The sequence below is a fragment of the Erpetoichthys calabaricus genome, chromosome 8, assembly GCF_900747795.2.
Source record: "Erpetoichthys calabaricus chromosome 8, fErpCal1.3, whole genome shotgun sequence".
Taxonomy (NCBI): domain Eukaryota; kingdom Metazoa; phylum Chordata; class Cladistia; order Polypteriformes; family Polypteridae; genus Erpetoichthys; species Erpetoichthys calabaricus.
In genome coordinates, this window is record NC_041401.2 from 93,002,262 (window position 1) to 93,026,439 (window position 24,178).

The 24,178-nt window shown below is 40.1% G+C and overlaps 1 protein-coding gene across 1 annotated transcript in view; it reads right to left on the reverse strand.

Moving 5' to 3' along the window:
• Positions 1-23,033, reverse strand: part of nos2b (nitric oxide synthase 2b, inducible) — a 45,586-nt gene extending 22,553 nt beyond the window's left edge. Inside the window, exons 1-14 of the mRNA XM_028807106.2 lie at positions 22,634-23,033; positions 19,729-19,892; positions 19,545-19,614; positions 18,443-18,556; positions 15,304-15,452; positions 11,349-11,511; positions 11,107-11,198; positions 9,915-10,056; positions 8,644-8,783; positions 2,646-2,820; positions 2,016-2,117; positions 986-1,180; positions 680-762; positions 441-585 (exon numbers count right to left, since the gene is read on the reverse strand). Coding sequence (XP_028662939.1) covers positions 441-585; positions 680-762; positions 986-1,180; positions 2,016-2,117; positions 2,646-2,820; positions 8,644-8,783; positions 9,915-10,056; positions 11,107-11,198; positions 11,349-11,511; positions 15,304-15,452; positions 18,443-18,556; positions 19,545-19,614; positions 19,729-19,841 — 1,683 coding nt within the window. The 5' untranslated portion in view covers positions 19,842-19,892; positions 22,634-23,033. The remainder of the gene's footprint in view (positions 1-440; positions 586-679; positions 763-985; positions 1,181-2,015; positions 2,118-2,645; positions 2,821-8,643; positions 8,784-9,914; positions 10,057-11,106; positions 11,199-11,348; positions 11,512-15,303; positions 15,453-18,442; positions 18,557-19,544; positions 19,615-19,728; positions 19,893-22,633) is intronic.
• Between the last annotated feature and the right edge of the window lie 1,145 nt (positions 23,034-24,178).

The following is a 24,178-nucleotide window of genomic DNA, read 5'->3' on the forward strand; positions in this document are numbered from 1 at the left end:
ATAATATAAAATACATACATACATTATATAAAGATCTGCAGGATGATCTCAAGTTTACAATGATTTTGTGATAAATTCCAATGTGCATCGTATAAGCTAGGCCTCCGGCAAACAGCACATTGTGAACAATGCTGAGAAAGCAAACAGGTTACTTCACCTTAAAGCTGGCCAATGTGCTGAATAACCAGTGATGCATTGGTGTGGGGGGGCTGCATCTCTACAACAGACATATTTGTAATTTTCATCTTAACTCTGAACTAGTCACACAGCAGACACAACCACCTTTATGTTGGTTCTTGGCCTATGCATCTCACAGCTTAGATTGTAAACCTTAAAGCATTCAGGCCATGTAACAAGGAGGTCCCCTTCCTAGCTCTTAATTCAGAGACGCCCAGGTGCCCACAGTTTTTTCCTCAACAATTCAAGCAATTCCATCTCACCCTGGAGTTGAGGGCACTGTTCAGCACGGTGTTCAGCTTCCTTGCAAAGGTTTCTGATTTTCCTGTCTCTGTGGCATACAGAATGGTAGCCTTCACTCGTGCAGCCATAACTTTATGCATGAGATACGAAGCAAAAAAGACCATTCTGAAAGAGAACATGTTCGGCAATTAAAAGAATCCTGAAGGAGAGTTCCCAAAGTTTGACAGCTGCCTCTAACTTGGATTCCATGTGTTCTCACCTAGCCAGGTCTTTGAATTTGATCTGACGTTTAATTGGCTTTTTCTTTTCATCCTTCCATTCATGTGTGATCCAAGGGTCCACCTTAACAACACAAAAGATGTGAAACATTTATTGCTAAGTTCCTGAAGAAACAGAGGTATCAGTAACTGCTATCAAGCCACCATATCTGGGCCATTTAATAGGGGTTGGATGATGTGAATTTGAACCCTAATAGAGCCTGAAGTCGAGCAGCCTAAAACATCACTTGGGGGGCAAATATATCTTCTGATAAGCCAGAGAGAGAGAGAGAGAGACTGAGCCCCACCTGGTAATAGTAGTAGGGGCTCAGAACATAGTTGAGCATCTCCTGGTGAAAAATCGGTGTGATGCTGCCAGACATCGGTGGGACCAGCCAGACCCAGTCAGCGGGGCAGCCACCACGGAGGCGCACCTCATTTTGCATGTGTTTCATGAAGGACTCAGAAGCTGAGTGGTGGTCCATGATGGTCACGTTGTTCTTCTGCGAAAGCAAAGAGAGCTTAATGGGTAAAAACTTTGAAGAAAAAAGGCAGGGACAATAAACTGAAATGATGCTCACATCCCTCCTTCAAAGTTTATACACTTCTTTTTGAATCTCCTTCACGTGTAGCATCATCTTACAGATTACATTAAGGTAAGTACTGCTAGTGGAGGACTTGTGCACCTTGACACTCTTCCACATTAAGATTACTCCTTCAAGGAAGAGTTTTGCTAGTGGAATATCCCTTGTAGCCTATTTGAACACCTGACCTATAGCACTGTGCGCTGACAGTAGCACATTTCTCTGTTGTAATGTACACTCTGCAGAATGGCAGAATTCCAACTGGCCACTAGCCTTCAAAGGGGTTAAAGTGCTAGCTGGGGTTTGTACAAAGTCCTCAAACTGCATCTAATAAAAAAATGACAATACAACTTTTGTAAGGTGAAATATATTTTAATGATGAATCAATTCCAAGATACTGCTAAATAAGATATTGTTAATTGCTCAATCCCTATTTTATATGAAGTTTTCATTTAATGAGAGGCCACCAGAAAATTGAATGAAATTTAAATTCCACAAATAAGAATGAAACAATGCATTATAAGCACAAACTTTATTGGTCACTGGTTGGTAAATTAGTAACATTTAATTTTACTACATTAATTTCAGCACCTAGCCCACTATTTATAACTTGGAATTACACCGATAGCATACTGAAATTCATTCACAACATCTAAAACTTCACAAGCTGAAGTTGAGTTAACTAACCAGGCCTTCTAGCCAAGCATCTTGCATCCCTTTTCCTGGGGTGACAGCAGCCAAGTAGAATACTGACCTGGAAGCTATGGAGCACAGCAATGTTGATCTCGACCAGAGCCTGGTCCTTCCACAGTGAGGCAAGCTTGTTAGTCTCCAGGCCCATTTTCTTCCCTACTTCCTGTATGTGGCATGAAATGCACATAAGTGATACATTTGTCTTCATTTGACACAATTTGAAAATGAAGTTACAAGCATTGACAAAATTTTACAAATGGAAAAAAAGTCCTGCCAATTCAACAGGCTGGCAGAGATGAAGGAATGCTGCTTCTGGGAAAGTATTCAAATTTGACATATGTGAGTGTTAAAATAATAAACACGCTAAAACTAAAGCTAAGTAAATATACTGCTAATGAAGATGCAGAAATATTATTAATTAATGCACACACATCACAATATTCATAATATTCTCTTCCCTGATAAAAACTGAGAATATAGTATATATTACTAAGAATGTGAACACCACATTTCAATCATTACAGTCAATGATGGACCTCTTTTAATAATCTTAAAATGTTTAAATGTTATCATTAAACATGTAATTGATGTAACACTTACACAGCTATTAACATTTCAGAATTATTTCTTGGTACCCCTTAAGAATAATCATGCTCAGGTGTTTTATAGGGAGTAATGATCATTTTTTTACCTCCAGAATGTTGTACCGTTGGGAGTCACAGAAGTCCCGGACTCCAATCTCTGTGCCCATGTACCATCCATTGAAAGGGCAGGCTGTAAACTCCAGACCACCAACTTCCAGCAACATGTTTGCCACAGCTGGCAGGGCATACCATTTGAGATTCAGCTCTTGGAACCAGTCAAATCTTAAAGATGAGAAAATGCCAAAGTAAAGTGACACAACAGGATGACAATGCCACAGATAAGAACATGAGATAAAATAAGAGGGATTGAAACAGTTGCTCTTATGTTTTTTTTGCAAGAGTTAGGTAAACAGAGATTGACGAGCTATGCTGGATGAATGGTCTGTTCTCATTGTAATTGTAACGCCATTAAAAAATGCAAAATTTTGATTTACTGCAAGAAGTGAAAGAGGAACTTGAAAAATAAAAATTCTTTCAAAGTGAGAGACAAAGAATAGATGTTTAACAGGCAGACTATAAAAATTAAAAGAAGAGCTAAACAAACAATTGCCAAAAATCACAAAACATTATCTTAAAGCAAAAGGTCAAAAACTACTCAGTCACTTGTCTAATAGCTTTCCTCTAACTTCTTGACTCAATACACCGCATTGCCATCTTTGAAGGTTTACGTTACACAAAAATGTTATTTTTTATATGTTACTTAACCCATGTTGCTTGTAGGAATGGCTGAGAAAAAAAATAATCTCATATTTTCATGGAGAACAGACATAACAAAGTTTACGATAAAACAGGTCCCAACTGTGACCAAAACTGAACAATATCAAACCGTTGAGATAGCGTCTCCACAAATTATAGTGAGATGCCGGGAGATGAGGAAATGTCACGTCAGGCAGGCACGTAGTGAGGGACAGGCAGAGGTCTGAACCAAAAGGAAAGTGATAATCAGCGAACAAAGCACAAGAGTGAATCACAAGAGACGTCAGGGACAAACCCAGAGCTAGGCCTGCTTGGAAATAAACTAACAATACCAGTAGGTTTAATTTAAAGGGATGTGTCCACCAAGTGATGGCATTATGTTGGGTAGTTTCTGTATTTATAGTGAAACTTCTGCTTATGATGTTACTGATGCACTCACGTGACACAAACTGCATATTACATAAAGAAAAGACGATAACGAGCAAAATGAAAAATGAATTGTTGTCGAAATTATAAAAATAACTTTAAAAAACTGAAAATGAATTCATAATACAAATCAAAACGAATGACATTAGTTTAGGTCACAATCAATATAAAAAACGTTCATGAACAAAATCTCAAGTTAGTTGTGTCACACAATCCATGCAGACTCGACTACTCTCCTCGTCATGTCAACAGATCAACAGATTTCCTTCTTCCTCTTTCTCAACATTAAAATGGGTTTGGAATAAAAAAAACTGGGTTCTGCTAACAGTGTCAATTCACACTGCCTGTGGTAAAAGTACATTAAGACTCTAAAGACTAAATTTATTTAAATAGTTATGATATTTAAAAACTTCACGTAAAAGAGAAATACTGACATGCAGTTTAATATTATAATTATTGTACGGCTGATTTCTAAATCTAAGACACTTTACAACATCAGTTTAAGTTGCAGCTAGTTGTATTTTGAGCACCACTGGATACAGCAACTTTTTCAGCAGTTAGTTATACAGTGAAGCAGATGTGGGAACTGAAGAGCAACTCTGTGGTTTAAAGTCCATCACCTTAGCTATTAAACCACACTGTCAATTCAAAGGCCGCAAAGGCAGTGGCAGAGCCAGGATTTTCTGGACTTCAGACATGTTTTCAGGCAAAAGTTAAAGCATGGTATAATAATAACCATAATAATAAAAATAAAAAGACAAAAGTGAAATACAGGATAAATCACTACCAAAAGAAAACCAGCAATTTCAGTTTATGGCTTCCTAACTACAGTTTGGAGTTAATTTGAATGCATGCTGAAATATTTTTAGTACAATGAGAGAAGCTATGGTCAGTGCTGGTGCAAGGTTATTTTGGGCCCTAGGCCAAGCTTATTAGTGTGCCAAGCGACAGTTAGGTAGCTAACCCACGCAGCTGTAAACACCCCTTATGACCCCCACACCCCTTATGACCTGAACCCTAGGTGAGTGCCTAATTCGTTTTAATGGTGGCACTGGCCCTGGGTATGGTAAAATGTGTTGTATCCAGCACCATCCCATAGTGAACCTCACATACATAAGACAGAGGACTTTCCAGGATTTTCCACACAATATTTCCTAACACTGGTCCTGTAACTGTCAGTTTTATGGCAACCAGCTTCTTTATCAGTTATTTTCTACTCTAATCAAAATTTCTTTCTGATTGGTGAGTGTAACAGCAATCATGTATTTACTTTTCTAAAAAGTTTTAAAAGGCTACATTGCTATCAGTACTTTTAACTACCTTATTGTTTCTATTTAATATACCTTTTAAAGTGCTAATTTGATCATCTTAATTGCATATTAACAGATCTCATGTAAGTGTGCCAATAATGATGTACGACACAAGGAGTGTCCTCAGTTTAATATGCACTTTGCCTTGTCATCCACAAGTGGCTATTTTCAAACACACTTCATAAAAAATAAGGCAGTGGAAGGACATATCATGTCATCCTAGGCTGATGCCTGCTGTGTCCTTAAAGCTGTCAGAGCAGGCTATAGCACTCTGTGATTTCCTTCTAGTAAACATATTTTTAAAAAATGGATCATGTAAGCAAGCAAACTTTTCACAATTAGGTTCAGAAGAGTGCATTTGCCTTCTTGCCTAAACACACATCTTCAAAAGATAAACACAAACTGTGGGCCATTCTGTACTGGAGTTGTGGAATAAAGACGGCTTTAATTAAAAGCAGAACTGATCAACTGATAAAGTCAAGAATTTTGCTGAACACTGTCAATGAAACTGGACAAAAAGTGAATCTGATTTATGAGGAACAGTTTTGTTTTCGTTTAAAAAATGTTACAAAAGTATTCCTAAAAGAAATTATAGTGTCTTTAGAAGCATGGAATTTTTGAAATGAAGTAGCATCTTACTCTGATTTCTGTTGCTCTGCTCTGTCGTTCTCGGTTCAGTACTACAAATGACAACTTCAGCAGGTGAACTTCTATCAACCTGTCACTTGTCTTTTTTTAGCTCTACATGTAACCCAAATCCGCTAAACTTCACTTCTGTCTACTTCTTTTACGATAGCCTCTAACAGTGCTTCGGGATCCACATTTTGTGGTTTAGTCTTTCTCCATTCTGTCACTCAGTAAATTCTTTACTGCTGCCAGAAGGAAATCAGAACACCTGGCTTGGGGGGAATCATACTAAGTAACAGACCCAGGATGGCTGACATTAATTAAGTTTGCATCTCCCCTATCTGGTGGGGCCTATATAAAAATCAACGGTAAATCGTGACCTGAATCTTAGACTCCTGTTATTAGCTGTTAAGAGCAGATCAAAAGGTTCTCCTTTGCCTTAAAGGTTGTGTGGAGGGCCGCTGCTGCACACCTGTACTGGGCGACAAGCATCCTTGGAATGCAGGGCAAACAAAACGAACCTGTGCTCTGACCGAGATACAAATCACACGTTGCAGCTTGGTAGCTGGAGATGTGTGGTCAGCTGGTCTGTGCTGTTTAACACTGAGAGTGACTGAACGTACTGCGTGCTTGTTACTTGACAGCTTATGGCGGAAACAAACATACCCTGTGAGCTGGAGATTACTTGACATTATTCTCATGGCTATGAGGAAGAAATGACCATCACCCTCACTGGGTGACCTGATCTCCCCGTATAACTGAGACAATGAACGCAGGCAGAAGGAAGCATCAATAAATCTTTTTTTTAATTTTCTAAGTCTTGCAAGAGGTAACACATGAAACACATGAACCAAGCTGGCAGTGGTTAAGTGTTACAAATGAGGAAGTAGTGCCATGCCCCTTTTATACAATTGTCCAGTTACATACAAGAAACTGATTGCAAAAGCAAAAGACCTTTAACATTATTGGTTACATACTATTGCTAACAGAATATGGCAGAAAGGTAATACTTTAAATGGTCTTGGCTGACCAAGGGTCTCATGTATAATGCCTTGTGTAGAATTCACACTAAAACATGGAATACATACAAAACTAGAAATGTGTGTACTCAAATAAAATACTCAGATGCATAAAACTGTACTTAAGCAAAGTTCCAGGCACCTTCCCTTTAAAAATCACAATCAACTTGACTTTTAACTCACATGCAAGCGCCTACAGCTGCACCCCAACTCCTCCCAGAATTTTGCCTATCTGAATATGCAAATCAATATAAATAGCCCCTTCCATTCAGTATTTTGTTAAAAGGCAATGGCAAAAGCATGTGTAAAAAAAAGAATTTCAGCAAATGTGAAATGGAGGTCCTGCTCAGTGAAGTAGAGGCAAGGAAAAATGTACTATTTGGCGGCTTAAGCAGTGGTATAAACCAAGGATCCAAAACTCCAGTCCTGGAGGACCACAGTAGCTGCAGGTTTTCATTCTAACCCTTTTCTTAATTAGTGACCTGTTTTTGCTGCTAATTAACTTCTTTTGAATGTAACCATGTTACATTTACATAATTTGATGCTGAAACTGGCATGCATCTTACTGTTAAAGGAAATGAGGTACACTTTCAAATCAAACTGTCAATCCCAAGTGGCTTTAGATTCCATTTTATTATTTTAGTAAAACAGCATGTGTTTTACACTTTTTGAGCATACAATTGAATAACTTGTACTTATGCAGCACAAGAGACGTGGGACTTTTTTTTTACATTTTTTTCACATTGTTTACTGTAGTACAGCATTAGTCACTCCTGGATTGTATTATATCAAACATTTTTTCTCCACTCTGCATGAAAACATAAAATATTGTTTTCTCTTAGTCATCACTGCAAACTACACAGGGTAGTAATATATAAAAAATATATTTTTTGGGTTGTATATCCCTTTAATATACTGACTTGAATAGACTTCCACGGAACAGACAGAATGTAATAATGTAAATAATCTTGAAACTGAATGGAATGTGCCTGAACAACTAACACTATGCTGGGAAAGACACACAGTTATATTTGTACTCCTGCAGAAATTTTAAAAAGTGATATCACAGAAGAAGTGCTGTCTAAGCTATTTAAATATAGAGACTCTCTCCTTTCCTTACTGTTATTTTGTAGAGCTATACATCATTACTTGAAAAGCTGTCCCATTTTGAAGAAATTAAGCTATTCCTGCTTTTATGAGCAGTTCTCCTATTTGGTAAGGAGTCATGTACATGTGTTTCTTGATACACATTCCAAAACCTGTGTTACTTCCTCTTTGGCCTATTGCCATATCTATATAGAGGGTGCAAAGCCATATGAGCACCAGGGCTGCCACCCAGATAAATAGCTGGCTCACTCAATCAGAGTTGAAGGAATTTTATGGTAGGGACTTAAAAATGAGAAAAAGAGATAAACTATTGACCATAACCAGTTCAGCTAGCGAGTGTTACCAAGAGGAAAAAAGATGAAATAAGGGAATGAATGTTGCTACTAATCCTAACCCTAACCATGAGTATAACAAATCATATAAAATATTCCTAATTAAATTTAATAAGAACGGTTTTCCGAAAATTACAATGCCACATTCATGATTTACCTTATATTTTAATTGCAAATGGGGGGATTGGCATTTTTACACATATTATTTCTGCTGAAATTTGAGAACAGGTTGAGAATAGGGGTTCACCAAAAGCCACATACTTTCATATATTTCTGGCCTTGCCGCTTGTATATACTGTGAATTAATGCCTGCACTTCAACACCATCATTCCATTAGTACAGTAAAAGCAGTAGTATTGACACATGCTCATTACATAATGAAATTCTTAATTTCATATCTGACCAATATGTTACACATCTCCACTGTCTGGCACCATGATAAACAAGAACATTTTAAAATAGATAACTTCAATGTATTTAATAGAAAGTACAAGTCAGTAGAGAGATATTGGGGTCAGAAAAACATACCTGGGGTGCTCCATTGGCACTTCAAGAATTATATCAGGAGGAATCTCAAAAAGTTCTGGGTCCTCACCATTTGCTTGAAGGATCACAGGAAGTACATCAAAGCGACCAAATTTTGGCTTCCACCCTAGGTGAATACACATCTGGAAATGAGCAAAAAAAAATCAATCAATGGCTCGCAGGCAAGAAGCTACCGCTTTTTCCCAAAGTTTGTATTATATATTGTTTAACATAACGGTCTGGCAGCAAAATGTGCTCAATGGTTTATGGTTGCCAGTTCTGTACTTGTCTCTCATTGGCTGGTGGGTTCATTTACTACAATTAATCAATGATTGTAGTTGTATTTTGTTTATGTAACAAGTCATGCAACTACCTGAATTGCAGAGGTTTGGGTGTTTAGAATGATTAACATCTTTCGAGAACAAACTCTAAAATCCAAGTAACTTTGTTTGAAACATAAGTCATTTTTTTAATTACATAAATCTAAAAAGAAGAAATTGTCTCTTAAAGGAATGGTTTCCTTTAAAGAGATTGCTGTTCTTAACGTCTAGATCTTCTACACTTACAACTGTGCTGTTAATACTGATGGGTTCATGCCATTGGGCTATTCCATTGTCAGTAAGCTACTGTACTGTATATACCCTGCCATTTCAATTCACTGTAACTGAGTCATTACTGCTCAGAACAACATGGTAATTGGTCAGGACCTTCCTTTTATATGTTAGCTTGTAGGGGACAAGGCAGAACCTTCTGTTATCTATTAACTAACTATATACTGTACACTAACATCCAATACTGGCAAGCCAAACATGTTGCCATAACTAAACAAATTCTCAAGTGAAATTAATAATAACATTACCTTTCTAGGATTGTCTTTTATATTCATGATGAAAACATAATGTTTGAAAAATAGAACTATTTATGCAGAAAACATGAACATATTGTAGAGTATAAGAAGATGAACTTGATCCCACAAGGTGAGCATTTCAAATCTATCTCAGAGTCTGATAACCAAGAGTGTCTCAAATCTGCTCTTAAATTTTGCAATATATAAATATGTGCTGAAACTGCCTAATAAATAAGCACATAAGTAAGAAAGAAATAAATCTGTGGTTAATTCGGTCAGGAGTTGAACAATATTTTCCTTTGCTTAGTGGTTTCGCTTGCAGACCTCAAATTTTTAGTGTTTTTATTGTTCTACATTTGATTTTTCTTTTGGATTGCCCTGAATATTTTCTGTCTCAATCTGTTCATAGTCATCAAATCCCCCTCACCTGAGTGAATTCAGTATTGACAGGGTCTCCTAAGATTGATCCATCTGGCATCAGATAGCCAGCGTATCTAATCAACTGGCTGTTCCAAACTCTAAAATCATGTTTCCCGTCTGTCCTCTGAGGGAAGATGGTGATAACTGATCTGCATTGAAAAAAAAACAAAATGGAAAACGTGTTTGCTCCAATGAATGCCAGTGTCTGGGGACCACAAAGCTACTTCTTAAGAAAAAATACAGCCTTAGATTTTTGTGTCCTGATTTTAAAGTGTCCAAACAAAAAGAATTACAGCAGGTCATTGATATTAGTGACCATTGTATAGCTCCTCATTTTATTTTATACAGCAGCACCATTTATACAGTATGTAGTACCTTAGACCTTATCCAGGTATGGAGGTATTGGATATGACACCTATATATGTAAGAGGTGTAGGTCTCAACAGACTTTATTTTTTTTTTTCTATTGCATATTTTAGATAGTGGTAAAGTGCTGGCAGATTTAGATATGAAAAATTCTGAATTTCATATTGCTGCTGCAGGTCTATGGATGCTCTTAGACAGAACTTTGGATTAGATGGCATCTGGTGCTCCACTGAGTTACCAGTAGAAGGTGGCAGCATTTCAGCTTTTGCACCTTTTTAATGATGTAAGAAAGCAAACACGAGATCAGTCAATTTTGTCTATTTTTTGACTTTTGTCTATCAGTGCAGTGTCTTGGGCCATGCACCAACCCCACTCATACCTTCACCTCCATCCCAGTGCAACAGTAATAGGCAGAGAATACATGAAATTATTTTTTTCCTTGTGCATTGCAAATAATCATGAGTTGCACTCTGCCTCTTGAATCTTGATGGCAACATGGACGAGTAAGTGGTGCATTTTAAATTCATGTGCTTTAGATAGATAGATAGATAGATAGATAGATAGATAGATAGATAGATAGATAGATAGATAGATAGATAGATAGATAGATAGATAGATAGATAGATAGATAGATAGATAGATAGATAGTGATAATAATGCAGGTAAAAAAAAACCACACAATACCTTTGTATAATGTTAATGTTTACCCCCTTCCAACCCCCAAGGGGTGGAATTGAAGAGTCGCATAGTTTGGGGGAGGAACGATCTTCTCAGCTCTCATATTACATGATATCAGACCTTTATGTTTGCCCATACAGTCTACTGCCACTTACCTTAGGTTCCCATTGTTGCTTGCAAACTTGATGTGATTGCAGATAAACTGGAACATCTCCTGTGCAGTGGTGCAGCTTCGTGCATCAAATACCTAGAAGTAAACATTTATTGAGTGATTATTTAATGGACAACCATGCATTCTTTACCTTATACACAGACAGTTCCTTTACACTTAATCAATAATTATTTTGTACAAACTGAATACAACCACTTCTTTTAATCCCAATTGACATTCTACTACCTGAAGGTTGGACCACTGGATCCTCCCAATACACCTGGGAGCATTGCGCCAGGCCTGCTTAGCTGCGTAGACGAGCTCTGCTACTTCCAGCTGATAGGTTCCTGTGGTTTCAATCTCTTTAGTCACGGCTTCCACGCGAGCCAGGTGCTCTTCGGTCTTAGGCCTTGGCAAAAAGAGATCAGTATGAATGCATTTGCAACAACTTTACATTAAATATTTTCCTCCATCCATCCATCCATTGTCTCCCGCTTATCCGAGGTCGGGTCGCGGGGGCAGCAGCTTGAGCAGAGATGCCCAGACTTCCTTCTCCCCGGCCACTTCTTCTAGCTCTTCCGGGAGAATCCCAAGGCGTTCCCAGGCCAGTCGAGAGACATAGTCCCTCCAGCGTGTCCTGGGTCTTCCCCGGGGCCTCCTCCCGGTTAGACGTGCCCGGAACACCTCACCAGGGAGGCGTCCAGGAGGCATCCTGATCAGATGCCCGAGCCACCTCATCTGACTCCTCTCGATGCAGAGGAGCAGCGGCTCTACTCTGAGCCCCTCCCGGATGACTGAGCTTTTCACCCTATCTTTAAGGGAAAGCCCAGACACCCTGCGGAGGAAACTCATTTCAGCCGCTTGTATTCGCGATCTCGTTCTTTCGGTCACTACCCATAGCTCATGACCATAGGTGAGGGTAGGAACATAGATCGACTGGTAAATTGAGAGCTTCGCCTTGCGGCTCAGCTCCTTTTTCACCACGACAGACCGATGCAGCGCCCGCATTACTGCGGATGCCGCACCGATCCGCCTGTCGATCTCACGCTCCATTCTTCCCTCACTCGTGAACAAGACCCCGAGATACTTGAACTCCTCCACTTGGGGCAGGATCTCGCTACCAACCCTGAGAGGGCACTCCACCCTTTTCCGGCTGAGGACCATGGTCTCGGATTTGGAGGTGCTGATTCTCATCCCAGCCGCTTCACACTCGGCTGCGAACCGATCCAGAGAGAGCTGAAGATCACGGCCTGATGAAGCAAACAGGACAACATCATCTGCAAAAAGCAGTAACCCAATCCTGAGCCCACCAAACCGGACCCTCTCAACGCCCTGGCTGCGCCTAGAAATTCTGTCCATAAAAGTTATGAACAGAATCGGTGACAAAGGGCAGCCCTGGCGGAGTCCAACTCTCACTGGAAATGGGTTCGACTTACTGCCGGCAATGCGGACCAAGCTCTGGCACCGATCGTACAGGGACTGAACAGCCCTTATCAGGGGGGCCGGTACCCCATACTCTCGGAGTACCCCCCACAGGATTCCCCGAGGGACACGGTCGAATGCCTTTTCCAAGTCCACAAAACACATGTAGACTGGTTGGGCAAACTCCCATGCACCCTCCAGGACCCTGCTAAGGGTATAGAGCTGGTCCACTGTTCCGCGACCAGGACGAAAACCACACTGTTCCTCCTGAATCCGAGGCTCGACTATCCGACGGACCCTCCTCTCCAGGACCCCTGAATAGACTTTTCCAGGGAGGCTGAGGAGTGTGATCCCTCTGTAGTTGGAACACACCCTCCGATCCCCCTTCTTAAAGAGGGGGACCACCACCCCGGTCTGCCAATCCAGAGGCACTGTCCCTGATGGCCATGCGATGTTGCAGAGGCGTGTCAGCCAAGACAGTCCTACAACATCCAGAGCCTTGAGGAACTCCGGGCGTATCTCATCCACCCCTGGGGCCCTGCCACCAAGGAGTTTTTTGACCACCTCGGTGACCTCAGTCCCAGAGATGGGGGAGCCCACCTCTGAGTCCCCAGGCTCTGCTTCCTCATTGGAAGGCATGTTAATGGGATTGAGGAGGTCTTCGAAGTATTCCCCCCACCGACCCACAACGTCCCGAGTCGAGGTCAGCAGCGCACCATCCCCACCATATACAGTGTTGACACTGCACTGCTTCCCCTTCCTGAGACGCCGGATGGTGGACCAGAATCTCCTCGAAGCCATCCGAAAGTCGTTCTCCATGGCCTCCCCAAACTCCTCCCACGCCCGAGTTTTTGCCTCAGCAACCACCAAAGCCGCATTCCGCTTGGCCTGCCGGTACCTATCAGCTGCCTCCGGGGTCCCACAGGACAAAAGGGTCCTGTAGGACTCCTTCTTCAGCTTGACGGCATCCTTCACCGCCGGTGTCCACCAACGGGTTCGGGGATTGCCGCCACGACAGGCACCGACCACCTTACGGCCACAGCTCCGGTCAGCTGCCTCAACAATAGAGGCACGGAACATGGCCCATTCGGACTCAATGTCCCCCACCTCCCTCGGGATGTGGTCGAAGTTCTGCCGGAGGTGGGAGTTGACGCTACTTCTGACAGGGGGCTTTGCCAGACGTTCCCAGCAGACCCTCACAACACGTTTGGGCCTACCACGCCTGACCGGCATCCTCCCCCACCATCGAAGCCAACTCACCACCAGGTGGTGATCAGTTGACAGCTCCGCCCCTCTCTTCACCCGAGTGTCCAAGACATGTGGCCGCAAGTCCGACGACACGAGCACAAAGTCGATCATCGAACTGAGGCCTAGGGTGTCCTGGTGCCAAGTGCACATATGAACACCCCTATGCTTGAACATGGTGTTCGTTATGGACAATCCGTGACGAGCACAGAAGTCCAATAACAAAACACCGCTCGGGTTCATTTTGGGGGGGGCCATTCCTCCCAATCACGCCCTTCCAGGTCTCACTGTCATTGCCCACGTGAGCATTGAAGTCTCCCAGCAGAACGAGGGAGTCCCCAGAAGGTATGCCCTCTAGCACCCCCTCCAGGGACTCCAAAAAGGGTGGGTACTCTGAACTGCTGTTCGGTGCATACGCACAAACAACAGTTAGGACCCGTCCCCCCACCCGAAGGCGAAGGGAGGCTACCCTCTCGTCCACCGGGGTAAACCCCAATGTACAGGCTCCAAGTTGGGGGCAATAAGTATACCCACACCTGCTCGGCGCCTCTCACCGGGGGCAACTCCAGAGTGGTACAAAGTCCAGCCCCTCTCAAGGAGATTGGTTCCAGAGTCCAAGCTGTACGTCGAGGTGAGTCCGACTATATCCTCCATAATAAATTGTTACAAGTGAATGGTTCAGTCTCAAGGTGGATGTCCCTATTTGTTCAAAAAATAAATAATAAGATAGAATATTACAAAAATTAGAATGAAAATGGTTGGGAGAATTGTGATTAATATTTTGAGACAATAATACAGTAAGTAATAATTATTGTCACCTTCAGTGGTTTTGAATTCAATTTTCTCCCACTACCCATAGACATCATGTCAGCCATTCATCATTAGGTTACTCTAATAGCAGTATGTTTATGCAGACTCAGCAATACGTTGATGCCCCATAGTCGAGATTGTAAGGTTAGTGTGTAGGACGCTTTGAGTGTATATTCAGGAAATGCGGAGTTCATTTATTTCTTGTGTAGTTTTTTACATTCTTCCATCAACTATTAATTTTTTAAAACTTCCACCATTCATTCAGTAGTTTTCATTATTAATGATGGTTTTAATTAATGGTGGAGTCTATTTATATACTGAAATAAATGAATCCTAAAGGAGTCCCAGGTAATAACCTGGTAATTTCTGTTGCCACATAACGACAAAATGGAGGTAAGGCTGGATGAAGATAAAGAAGGTGTCTGGGTGCAGCAACCAGTCCTGGCCACCAGGGTGTAACCCGGTTGGGGCGTAGGCACAATTTTGCTTTCATGTGAAGATAACAAATATAAATTAATTAAGCCATAAACTAAGTCTCTTCATGTGGGATGTCTGAAAATGATTATTATAAGTAACTAGAATATAACCACATAACAACTAAAACTGCAAAGTACTAAAAGGGCATCAACATTCTTTAACAATTTTATTAAGGAAAATACATTGTTAATGCAAATGAAAGTAATCTTGTTAAAATGAAAAATGCTGAAATAATGAGATGCCTTACTTTTTAAAGGAATGGTAATACTGGTTAATAAACTCAATGGCTTGAACCAGAAGTTCTTCAGGTGGCACTGGTTTGCTTCTGGGGCCCCTGGTCAGTACTTTGGGGGTCATAATGGACCCATGACATGTCTTTGACTTACAAGGCAAATTCTGAAAAATAAATACATAAATAACAGTTATTGCAGTACCTTTTTGTATAATGGCAAGTGAGCAATATTTTGGTTTTGAAATCTACACACACTGTAAGTTCTGATAATCAATGATGCTACAATACTGTTACTAAAGCAGGACAAATGAGAGATGTTTACACCAGAAATGTAGTGTCTCAAGTAAACTGTTAATTTCTTAAAGGCATCAAGAAAATATGAACTAACTTAATTTGACAATGCTTTGTTAAAATGGTCCTAAAAATCAGATCCTGTTCAAATTCTTTTGGAAGCATTTGATCTTTGGAGGGTTTAAATGTTCTTTCTTATATGGTGGAAGCGATACAGCTCAGTCAAAGCTCAGTGCCTTCTGGAAACAGTCAGAGCTTCACTATATTCATATGCACACATGAGGTGGGATTAAAAAGTTTTAAACCTAGACCAGAAAAGGAAATTCTACAGTGCTAATTTTGTAAGTAGCTAAAGATCAGCTCCTGCATACTTAAATATGAGAATTACAAGCGTGTTACATTTCTTCTTTCATAACAAAGTCAACAAGAATGCCAAAATTACAAATTCAAGTGCCACACTACCACTGAATTTCCAACATTGGAGAACAATATACCTAGTCTGGTTCACGTTAATATCATAGTTAAGAATTGGGCTGCAAAACAAGACTGTGGCAGGATGTCTTTCAGAAGTAATTGAAGGCTTAGCTGGGCTTTCACAATGGTGACAGAAGAAAATGCTTCCACTAGAGAGTAAATCATGATGAGGAACTGAAGGATTACAGTGTGTGTGATTGCAGGCATTATAGGCATTAAGTATGGGTCAGTTGAATTCATGCTTCATAAAGAATTAAAGATCGGCAAGGTCTATGCATTTTAGGTACTAATAATGTTGACTCCTAAAGTGAGGCATCACTATATCCGGTAATAAATTCAGACTTTGAAAAACTTAAGGCATAAAACCTCAATGTATCACACAGAGTATAACCCATAATCATAACAACAGAAGACTAAAGATTCTCCAGGACCAATGCAGTGGCGTAGCTAGGGGCGGGTGGAGGGAGTGGTCCGCCCTGGGCGGCACATTTTTGGGGGCAGCATTATTGGCCAAAAGGCTCAGTACAATTTGTGTGTAAGCAGCAGGGTTTGGAAAAATATCACTCATGAATGAAAAAAGTAAAATTCTCTGATTTTCATCCACCAATGCTTCAAAAATAATTTTCAGACTATCCTTCTGTGACGGCATCAGACACAGCAGTTGAAATTTATGAGGCAATAACAAAAATAAACATAAACATTACACCGATAATAATTTCTAGGAAGATATACAACTAATTTACAATTTATAATTTCGTTTCGTTATCAATCCGAACCCGTTCTTGCTCTGCGCAGAAAAAAACCCCACCTATTACTTGTACACTACACTGGTTCTGGTTTTCACAATGTAATTATATTAAACTAATAATCAGAATACAGCTTATCAGTGCATCTCTACTATATTCTTGTCTAGTTGATGCTTATAAATAATTATATGTGAAAAATTATTGCCGTTTCTCTATATATGAATAAATCTATGCAAAATGTATCTTAATTTTTTATCTATACGTCATTTTAATTTTCTATTTAAATAGGTTAACATATTCAGATATGTTGGAGGATGGCAAATTGAAGCACCGCCCTACCCCATAGCAGCATGAACTCTAGCTACGCCACTGCACCAGTGAAATTCAAGGTCCAAGCCAGTCCCAGCATGATTGTGAGCACAGTTTTATTATCACTTTAAGGGTGTTGTCCCTATTGATTACATGCCTCAAAATTCTCACATAACTCATCAGTACTGCACTGATTTGCATAGGCAAATCATCACAATGGAAGGGTGACAGAGACTGAAACTATGACTTTCAAGAGATGCCATCTCCACACCCAAAATTCTCCAGAACTGGCCATGTGTAACAACCATTTGTTTCTTCATTTTCAAGGCTACTGCTGTATCACAGATGACGATGTAAAGTTACCAACAGAAGAGTGGCTACTGAAACAAGATAAACATTTCATTTGAGTGAGATAAAAAAGCTTAGAAGCTTTGTGTTTTAGTGTTCACTGGAATTATGTTGAAAAATGAAAAATGTTTGGTATAACTAGTGCTTCTCTTAACAGATCATGCTAAACAATGGGATCACCCCTTGTATTGTATAGACAGATGAAGAGAAAGATAATGTGTGAAGCCATCCATCTGTCATTTATTTTCTAAATTGGCCTATCTCAGTATGGGGTTACACATAACTTGAAGCCTATCCAATGAATCTTAGTCATACAACCAATAGTATGGTAAACAAGAAGACTTTAAGAACCATCAAAACTAGACCTTTAGGGACCTTCAAAACTAGACTTGATGTTATTTTGGAGGAATAAATTGCATAGGATTAGTGAGTTTTGTTTGTTCTTGTCAAAATTTTTCTAATGTTCAAATTCACTATCAACTCACATTGGATCACATAAGAAGATTTTTTCCAGTCTTTAATTAAGCTAAACTGAACATATTTGGATGCTAATGAAAATGTAGTACGTTGATTCTAAAAAACACTCCTTTAACTCCATAACATATAACATGTTAACTCTTTAACATAAATATGTATTTTCTTTTAACAAGATTGTACCATAGCCTGTCCAGGTCAGATATTTTGGGAAAACTGGAACAGGACAAGTAAAACTAAATGTGATTAATTAGCTCAATGCTCATTAACCCAACACCTCAGGCCACCATGTACCAAACTAGACAAATTAAACAAAGTCAAAGAGTGGGCAAATATCATTATAAGTAGCTTGACCTATAGGTCAAGGGATTCATGAAAAATGTCATCTAATGTAAACCAGACATTGTGGATGGTAACACAATCTGCTAGCACTCCAAAGAAGAATGAAACAGAAGAAATATCAGTCCCTCCTTCAAAAGCTATCAGACTTCACATTAATATACAACACTGACCTGAACTGCATTCTGGTGCAGAGTATCCTGAGTGACATTTCCATTCTCTATATTTTTCAGCCTTATGAATGGGCATCTTGAGTGTGGCTTGGTCCCAGTATGTTTCTCCAAATTCTGTCAAAAGACAAATGGGAAAGATGCGGCTGACTTAGAATGGACTAATTTCTAGCAGGAGATCTACTGTATAGTGTCCTTCCCCTAGTGACATTCTACTCATTTGATAAAAGTGTAAACAGAACCAGTTGAGAACTAATCGGGGTTGTCTAAATTAGGCTGCTACAGTCAACTTTTGCCATGCCAAGGAATTAAAACACATGTAATGTATGAGATTCATTTTGTACTAATTTTACACATTGATCCTTGTACTCTGGTAAAATGCACAACTCCATTTTCATTTATTTATTTTCTCTAATTTGTTTCTACTTCTCAAGTTTCTTTTCTGAGACACCAAACCCAATTAAACATTCATTTCTACATATGACATATAAAACCCACAAACACTCTTAAAAATACTGGTTCTTTAATGGCATTTTATTGTCCTTTACTAGGTTGTGTGATTTCTTGTAGAGCCATTGCTTGACAAAGCACCATTTCTTTTTGGGAAGATTCTTTGCAAAATGGAGTTGGTTCTTGGTGCTTTGACAAACTTCTTAATAAATACAGAAAAAAACAGAAATCTATAATGTTGGTAGGCTACCTAGCAGGACATTAATAGATTAAGAAAACTTGGAATTAGTCTGTGTTATTGTATGCAGCAAGAGTCCTTTTAAAGTCATGAGCCATTGCTATTTCACAAATGTGTCACCATCCAGTCATGGTTATTTACTGTATAGGCTGCTACAGATCTAAATAAACAAAAGTCCCTTCTGGAACCTTCATGTGGATGGGTCATTTGGGAACCATTAAGGCATCACTCTGAAAAGCCATTCCGGCTTTTTTTTTAAGAGTGTATAGAAATAAGACAATGAAACCAATTTTATCTTTTCTTACAGTATTTTATATCTCTAAAATTATATTTTGAAAGTGAAATCCGCCTACATTCAATTAAATTCTCTTAATGATAAAGCTGTTCTAATATTAAAGAAAGCAAACAGGGCATTACCTCCAAGACGTCCTTCACTTTGAGGTTTTCCTTCAATGCTTCATCTTTTTGAATGAGCTGCGGGTCATCTCTGTGCAGGATGAAGCGAGAAGACGTGAATACAAGTGTCAGAAGAGCGATCGGTGGGATGCAGTTATTTATTCTCGTTAACACATTTTATTACATTTCTACTCTGAGTACTCACCCTTTAGATGTGAATCTGAATTTCCCATTCGATACGTTGTTGTTCAGATCCAAGATGTCAACGGTGTTGTTGAAGTGCTTCTTCTTTCGCAGATAGTGCCAGGGGCACAACATTTTTGTTTCCGCGTCTAAGTATTGCTCAGGGACTTAAGATGGGATCTCAGCCTAAAAAAAAAAATCATATTATTCTAAACACATTTCAAACATACCCCAACGATTTAGATTGCTTAATTATTTAGTTCAGGTGAGCTTCGTTGATAGGAGTCCAATTTTCTAATATTTTTTGAATGCCTGAATCTCGAGTAAAGAAATGACTTGACTAACAGACACGAGGTCGTTTGCACGAAACTGTCCATAAGACTAATGAGATTGTGGCAACTCGCGCACAGGTGCGGAGCGCGCTGGGACAGACTGGGCGGGGCGGGGACGTTCAGGACTCGCTGTCTCTAATCGAGAGCCTTCGATTTACAGTGCAGACTAGATGGCATCCGTTACATTTTCATAGCACAGTCTCATGCACAGTTTTGGTCTGTTCTTTAGTCAGTTTCTTTTGTATCACTTTTGTTTTCGCTTCCAAGATCGTGAACAATACACTTTTTTAATCTTTTCTGATGGGGCTTTCTTGATTTGGATCTTTCTTATTCGTATACTATTTCCAGTTAAAATCTAGCCACATAATGTTACGTCTTTTCCTATTGTTAATTCACTGCAGAAACTTTAAAGGTAGGCTACGTACGATACCATAGACAGGTGATACAGTTTGGACCCATCTTATCAGAATGACGGGGAAGGAGGAGGGAATGGTGGGTTGGCTGCAGTGCGTACGTACTTTGTGTGTGCGTGTTTGTGCGTCACTTGAGTTCCCTTTACACAAACGTGTATGTTACTGTGTAACAATTTCTATAACTCGGAAAACCTTTCGTATAGGCTGTCCTTAAGTTCGTCCGTGAATTCTATTCAACAATGTGAATGAAGGCGCTTTGTAATGTTCAATCATTTAATGTCACCCTAAACGTATATGAACAAAATAAAATTATATCCTTACAACGCACACATTGCTGTCACGCTTTGGTTTATTTAACAGTATAGCGTTTGACATTAGTTTGCACATTGACTAAACAGAATTTACCAAAGACAATGTTATATAAAAGGCAACCCCCCTAAATACAGAAGGATCACAAGCCCTTAGCTCATTTGCATTCACTGGTGAAAGTTTGTGTTTAGATATACCGTAATCTGTTTACAGTATCTTCGCATTTTTATGCGCAAATGGGTTTCCATGTATCCAGTATGAACACTGCAGGTTCTGGACTTTTTTTTGCTGTTTTGATATATACGAGGCTCTCTTTTCATATAACTCTCTGAACTGGTTCGGCTTTTAGTTTAATTTTTGACTTTTTTGGAAACACTATATCCAGATTACTGTACTAAAAAATTCAACTTGGAAATATAATTCGTTTTACCATTATTTACACAATGCACAAAAAAATATCCAGCAACAAATTTTAACCAACAAACAAAAACGCTACCATTATAATGCATTTTTTAAAATGCACTTATGCTTAAGGTTGAAAGAACACCCATCCACATATTAAGACCGCATTGATTAAATTTAGGGCTGCAGGTGTGGTGACTACCTAGGCACAATGCAGCGGTAGAACCAACCCTGGACAGGACGCCTGGTCACATTTCTCACACCGGCCAGATTCGGAGTTGGAGATTAACCAGTCCAGCAAGTCTTTTTGAAGTGCAAGAAAACGCAGAGCGTTCGGGAGAAAATCCACGCAGACATGACAGATTACGTCAAAACTATTAAATTTGGACTGCCTGACTAACAGTTGCCATATATAGTAACATCAAGTGCAAGCCGATGAAGATTAACATCGTCTCCGCCTGGGAGTCACAGATACATGTATTACCTGCTACATCCTGGGAACCAACGCTTTTTATTTCACTGCGACTGAGCCAACGTCATAGGTGTTGCTGAGTGCAACATTTCCTTAGGCTCAGTGCCCGCAGTGTAAAGATGTGCTGTCTGCAAGGGAAGGAACTTCACACTAAACACCTGTGTGGCACGATTAGTGTATGATCGCAAATCAACCAAAATAAAATTTCAGGGTTTGTGTTTATTCACTGTGTGCTTGTCAAGCTTAAAATTTCTTAATAGCAAAGCCCACTTCCACATTATTTTGGGTACAGGTTCATGTATCGATTAGTATTTATATCCTTTCCGTTTTGACCTATAAATGAAACTTTCACCTCATTGGAAAATAAAAACAACATTACATTTTTTTTCTTTTTTACTGTACACAATTTTGTTTGACTAATACTAAATAAAAATATTTTTTTAATATTCTAACTCCATCTCAAGTTATATGTATTTTTGTTGTAAAAAATAAGCTGTGCATTTTTTAATTCACTAAGATCAAAATTCTTTACTTCGCTCAGAAAACTTTTGCCATTCCCGTTCGTCACCTTTTCAGTATTTAACGATTTTTTTTTTTTTACTTTGCCACGCCATCCAAGCGGACTTATGGTATTTGACTTGATTTTGCATTTGTAGCAATTTGCGTTGAGTTACTTTAAATCTGATCACTTCACCAGAAATTTGTTAAAACAAAGTGTCGTGTTTTCGAACTCAACAGTTTGACGGACGCCCGCAGTCGTATAAGTTTCACTGTTTTAGCGGCGGAAGATGGAAAGGAGTAACGGTAAAGTTTTGATAAGTAACTCCTCTCCCGAGAAGTTGTGCACCTGCAAGGAAAATAAATTTAAAGGGAACACATGACCCGTCCTCTCAGTTAATGTGTCCTGCAAACCTCACATTCAAAGCTTGTACAAATTTGTTATGGTTACTGAATACCGAATACGTTAATTATAGGAGATCTTTGACACCTCGCACTCACCTGCTTGCTGGCAGACACTGGCCGTTTCGTAATGCGCTCTGTGGTCGCTGTTTCTGAGCTCGTCTGGCTTTCTCTTTAATGTTTTTCGGGAAGAATATTTTTGTATCATGATCCCATCACTTTTATAGTTTTGGTGTCTGGTCACAAGGAAAATGGCAAATTCCCGGGTCACTCCCCTTCCGGGAACTTCTAAAATGTGCCTTATACGGTGAGTGGGGTGGGGAAATTTGGAGCGACTAGGTGACAAAGTTTTGAACGATTCCAACTGCACACATAAACTCCGGCTTTATTGAATATCAGTGCGTGTAAACAGTTGCTATACTGCATTCCTTATACAAAAGTAAAGGAATCAAGTATGGATCGCAGATTTTGTAGCCGTCTCCTGCATCGTTCTGATCGCGTACCATCCTTCTGCTTTACGAGGTGTAAACCTTTGAGTGCTGACGAGCTGCTTTAATCAACCAATCTAATGCATAAAATATTTTGGAAAGGGGGACTGTGCATATAAGGTACTATATAACACTCTTCACTTCTAGGCGGCTTATCTCCGAGACGATCAGCCATCGGCTGTTTTTTTTTAATAAGAGATGAACAAAAATGAGATTTTATTAATCAATAAAACAGCCCTCAAACTCTACGCTGATTGTTTTTCTTCTTTTGCTAACGTGCGTTTCTTTCAGACGAAGAATACGCCGGTAGTCTGGCTTTACTGAGGTGGCGTGAGTGTGCGCACTGCAGTGGACTGAACGGGTTTTGTAGACTTACCTAAAAAATCGCAGAACACACTTGTCAAAACAAAAAAGGAGAAATTGATACAGTATATTGTTTTACAATAAAAATCATAGTTCAACACGTAACTTTTAAATATGTTTGCCATTTTTATCAGCGGGCGGCACGGTGGCGCAGTGGGTAGCGCTGCTGCCTCGCAGTTGGGACACCTGGAGACCTGGGTTCGCTTCCCGGGTCCTCCCTGCGTGGAGTTTGCATGTTCTCCCCGTGTCTGCGTGGGTTTCCTCCGGGCGCTCCGGTTTCCTCCCACTGTCCAAAGACATGCAGGTTAGGTGGATTGGTGATTCTAAATTGGCCCTAGTGTGTGCTTGGTGTGTGGGTGTGTTTGTGTGTGTCCTGCGGTGGGTTGGCACCCTGCCCAGGATTGGTTCCTGCCTTGTGCCCTGTGTTGGCTGGGATTGGCTCCAGCAGACCCCCGTGACCCTGTGTTTGGATTCAGCGGGTTGGAAAATGGATGGATGGATGGATGGATTTTTATCAGCTGCCCTGAGGTGGGCTGGCGCCCAGCCCGGGGTTTGTTTCCTGCCTTGCGCCTTGTGTTGGCTGGGATTGGCTCCAGCAGACCCCCGTGACCCTGTGGTTGGGATATAGCGGGTTGGATAATGGATGGATGGATGGATTTTTATCAGCCTATATTTGGAGTAATTATGATACTGTACAAGTATTTGTGCACGGCCATTCCGTGAGTCACCTGCTCCGTTCAAGAGGATTGGGGTTAGTTCGGTTAATTGAGCAATTGTTCAAAAATGGCTTCAC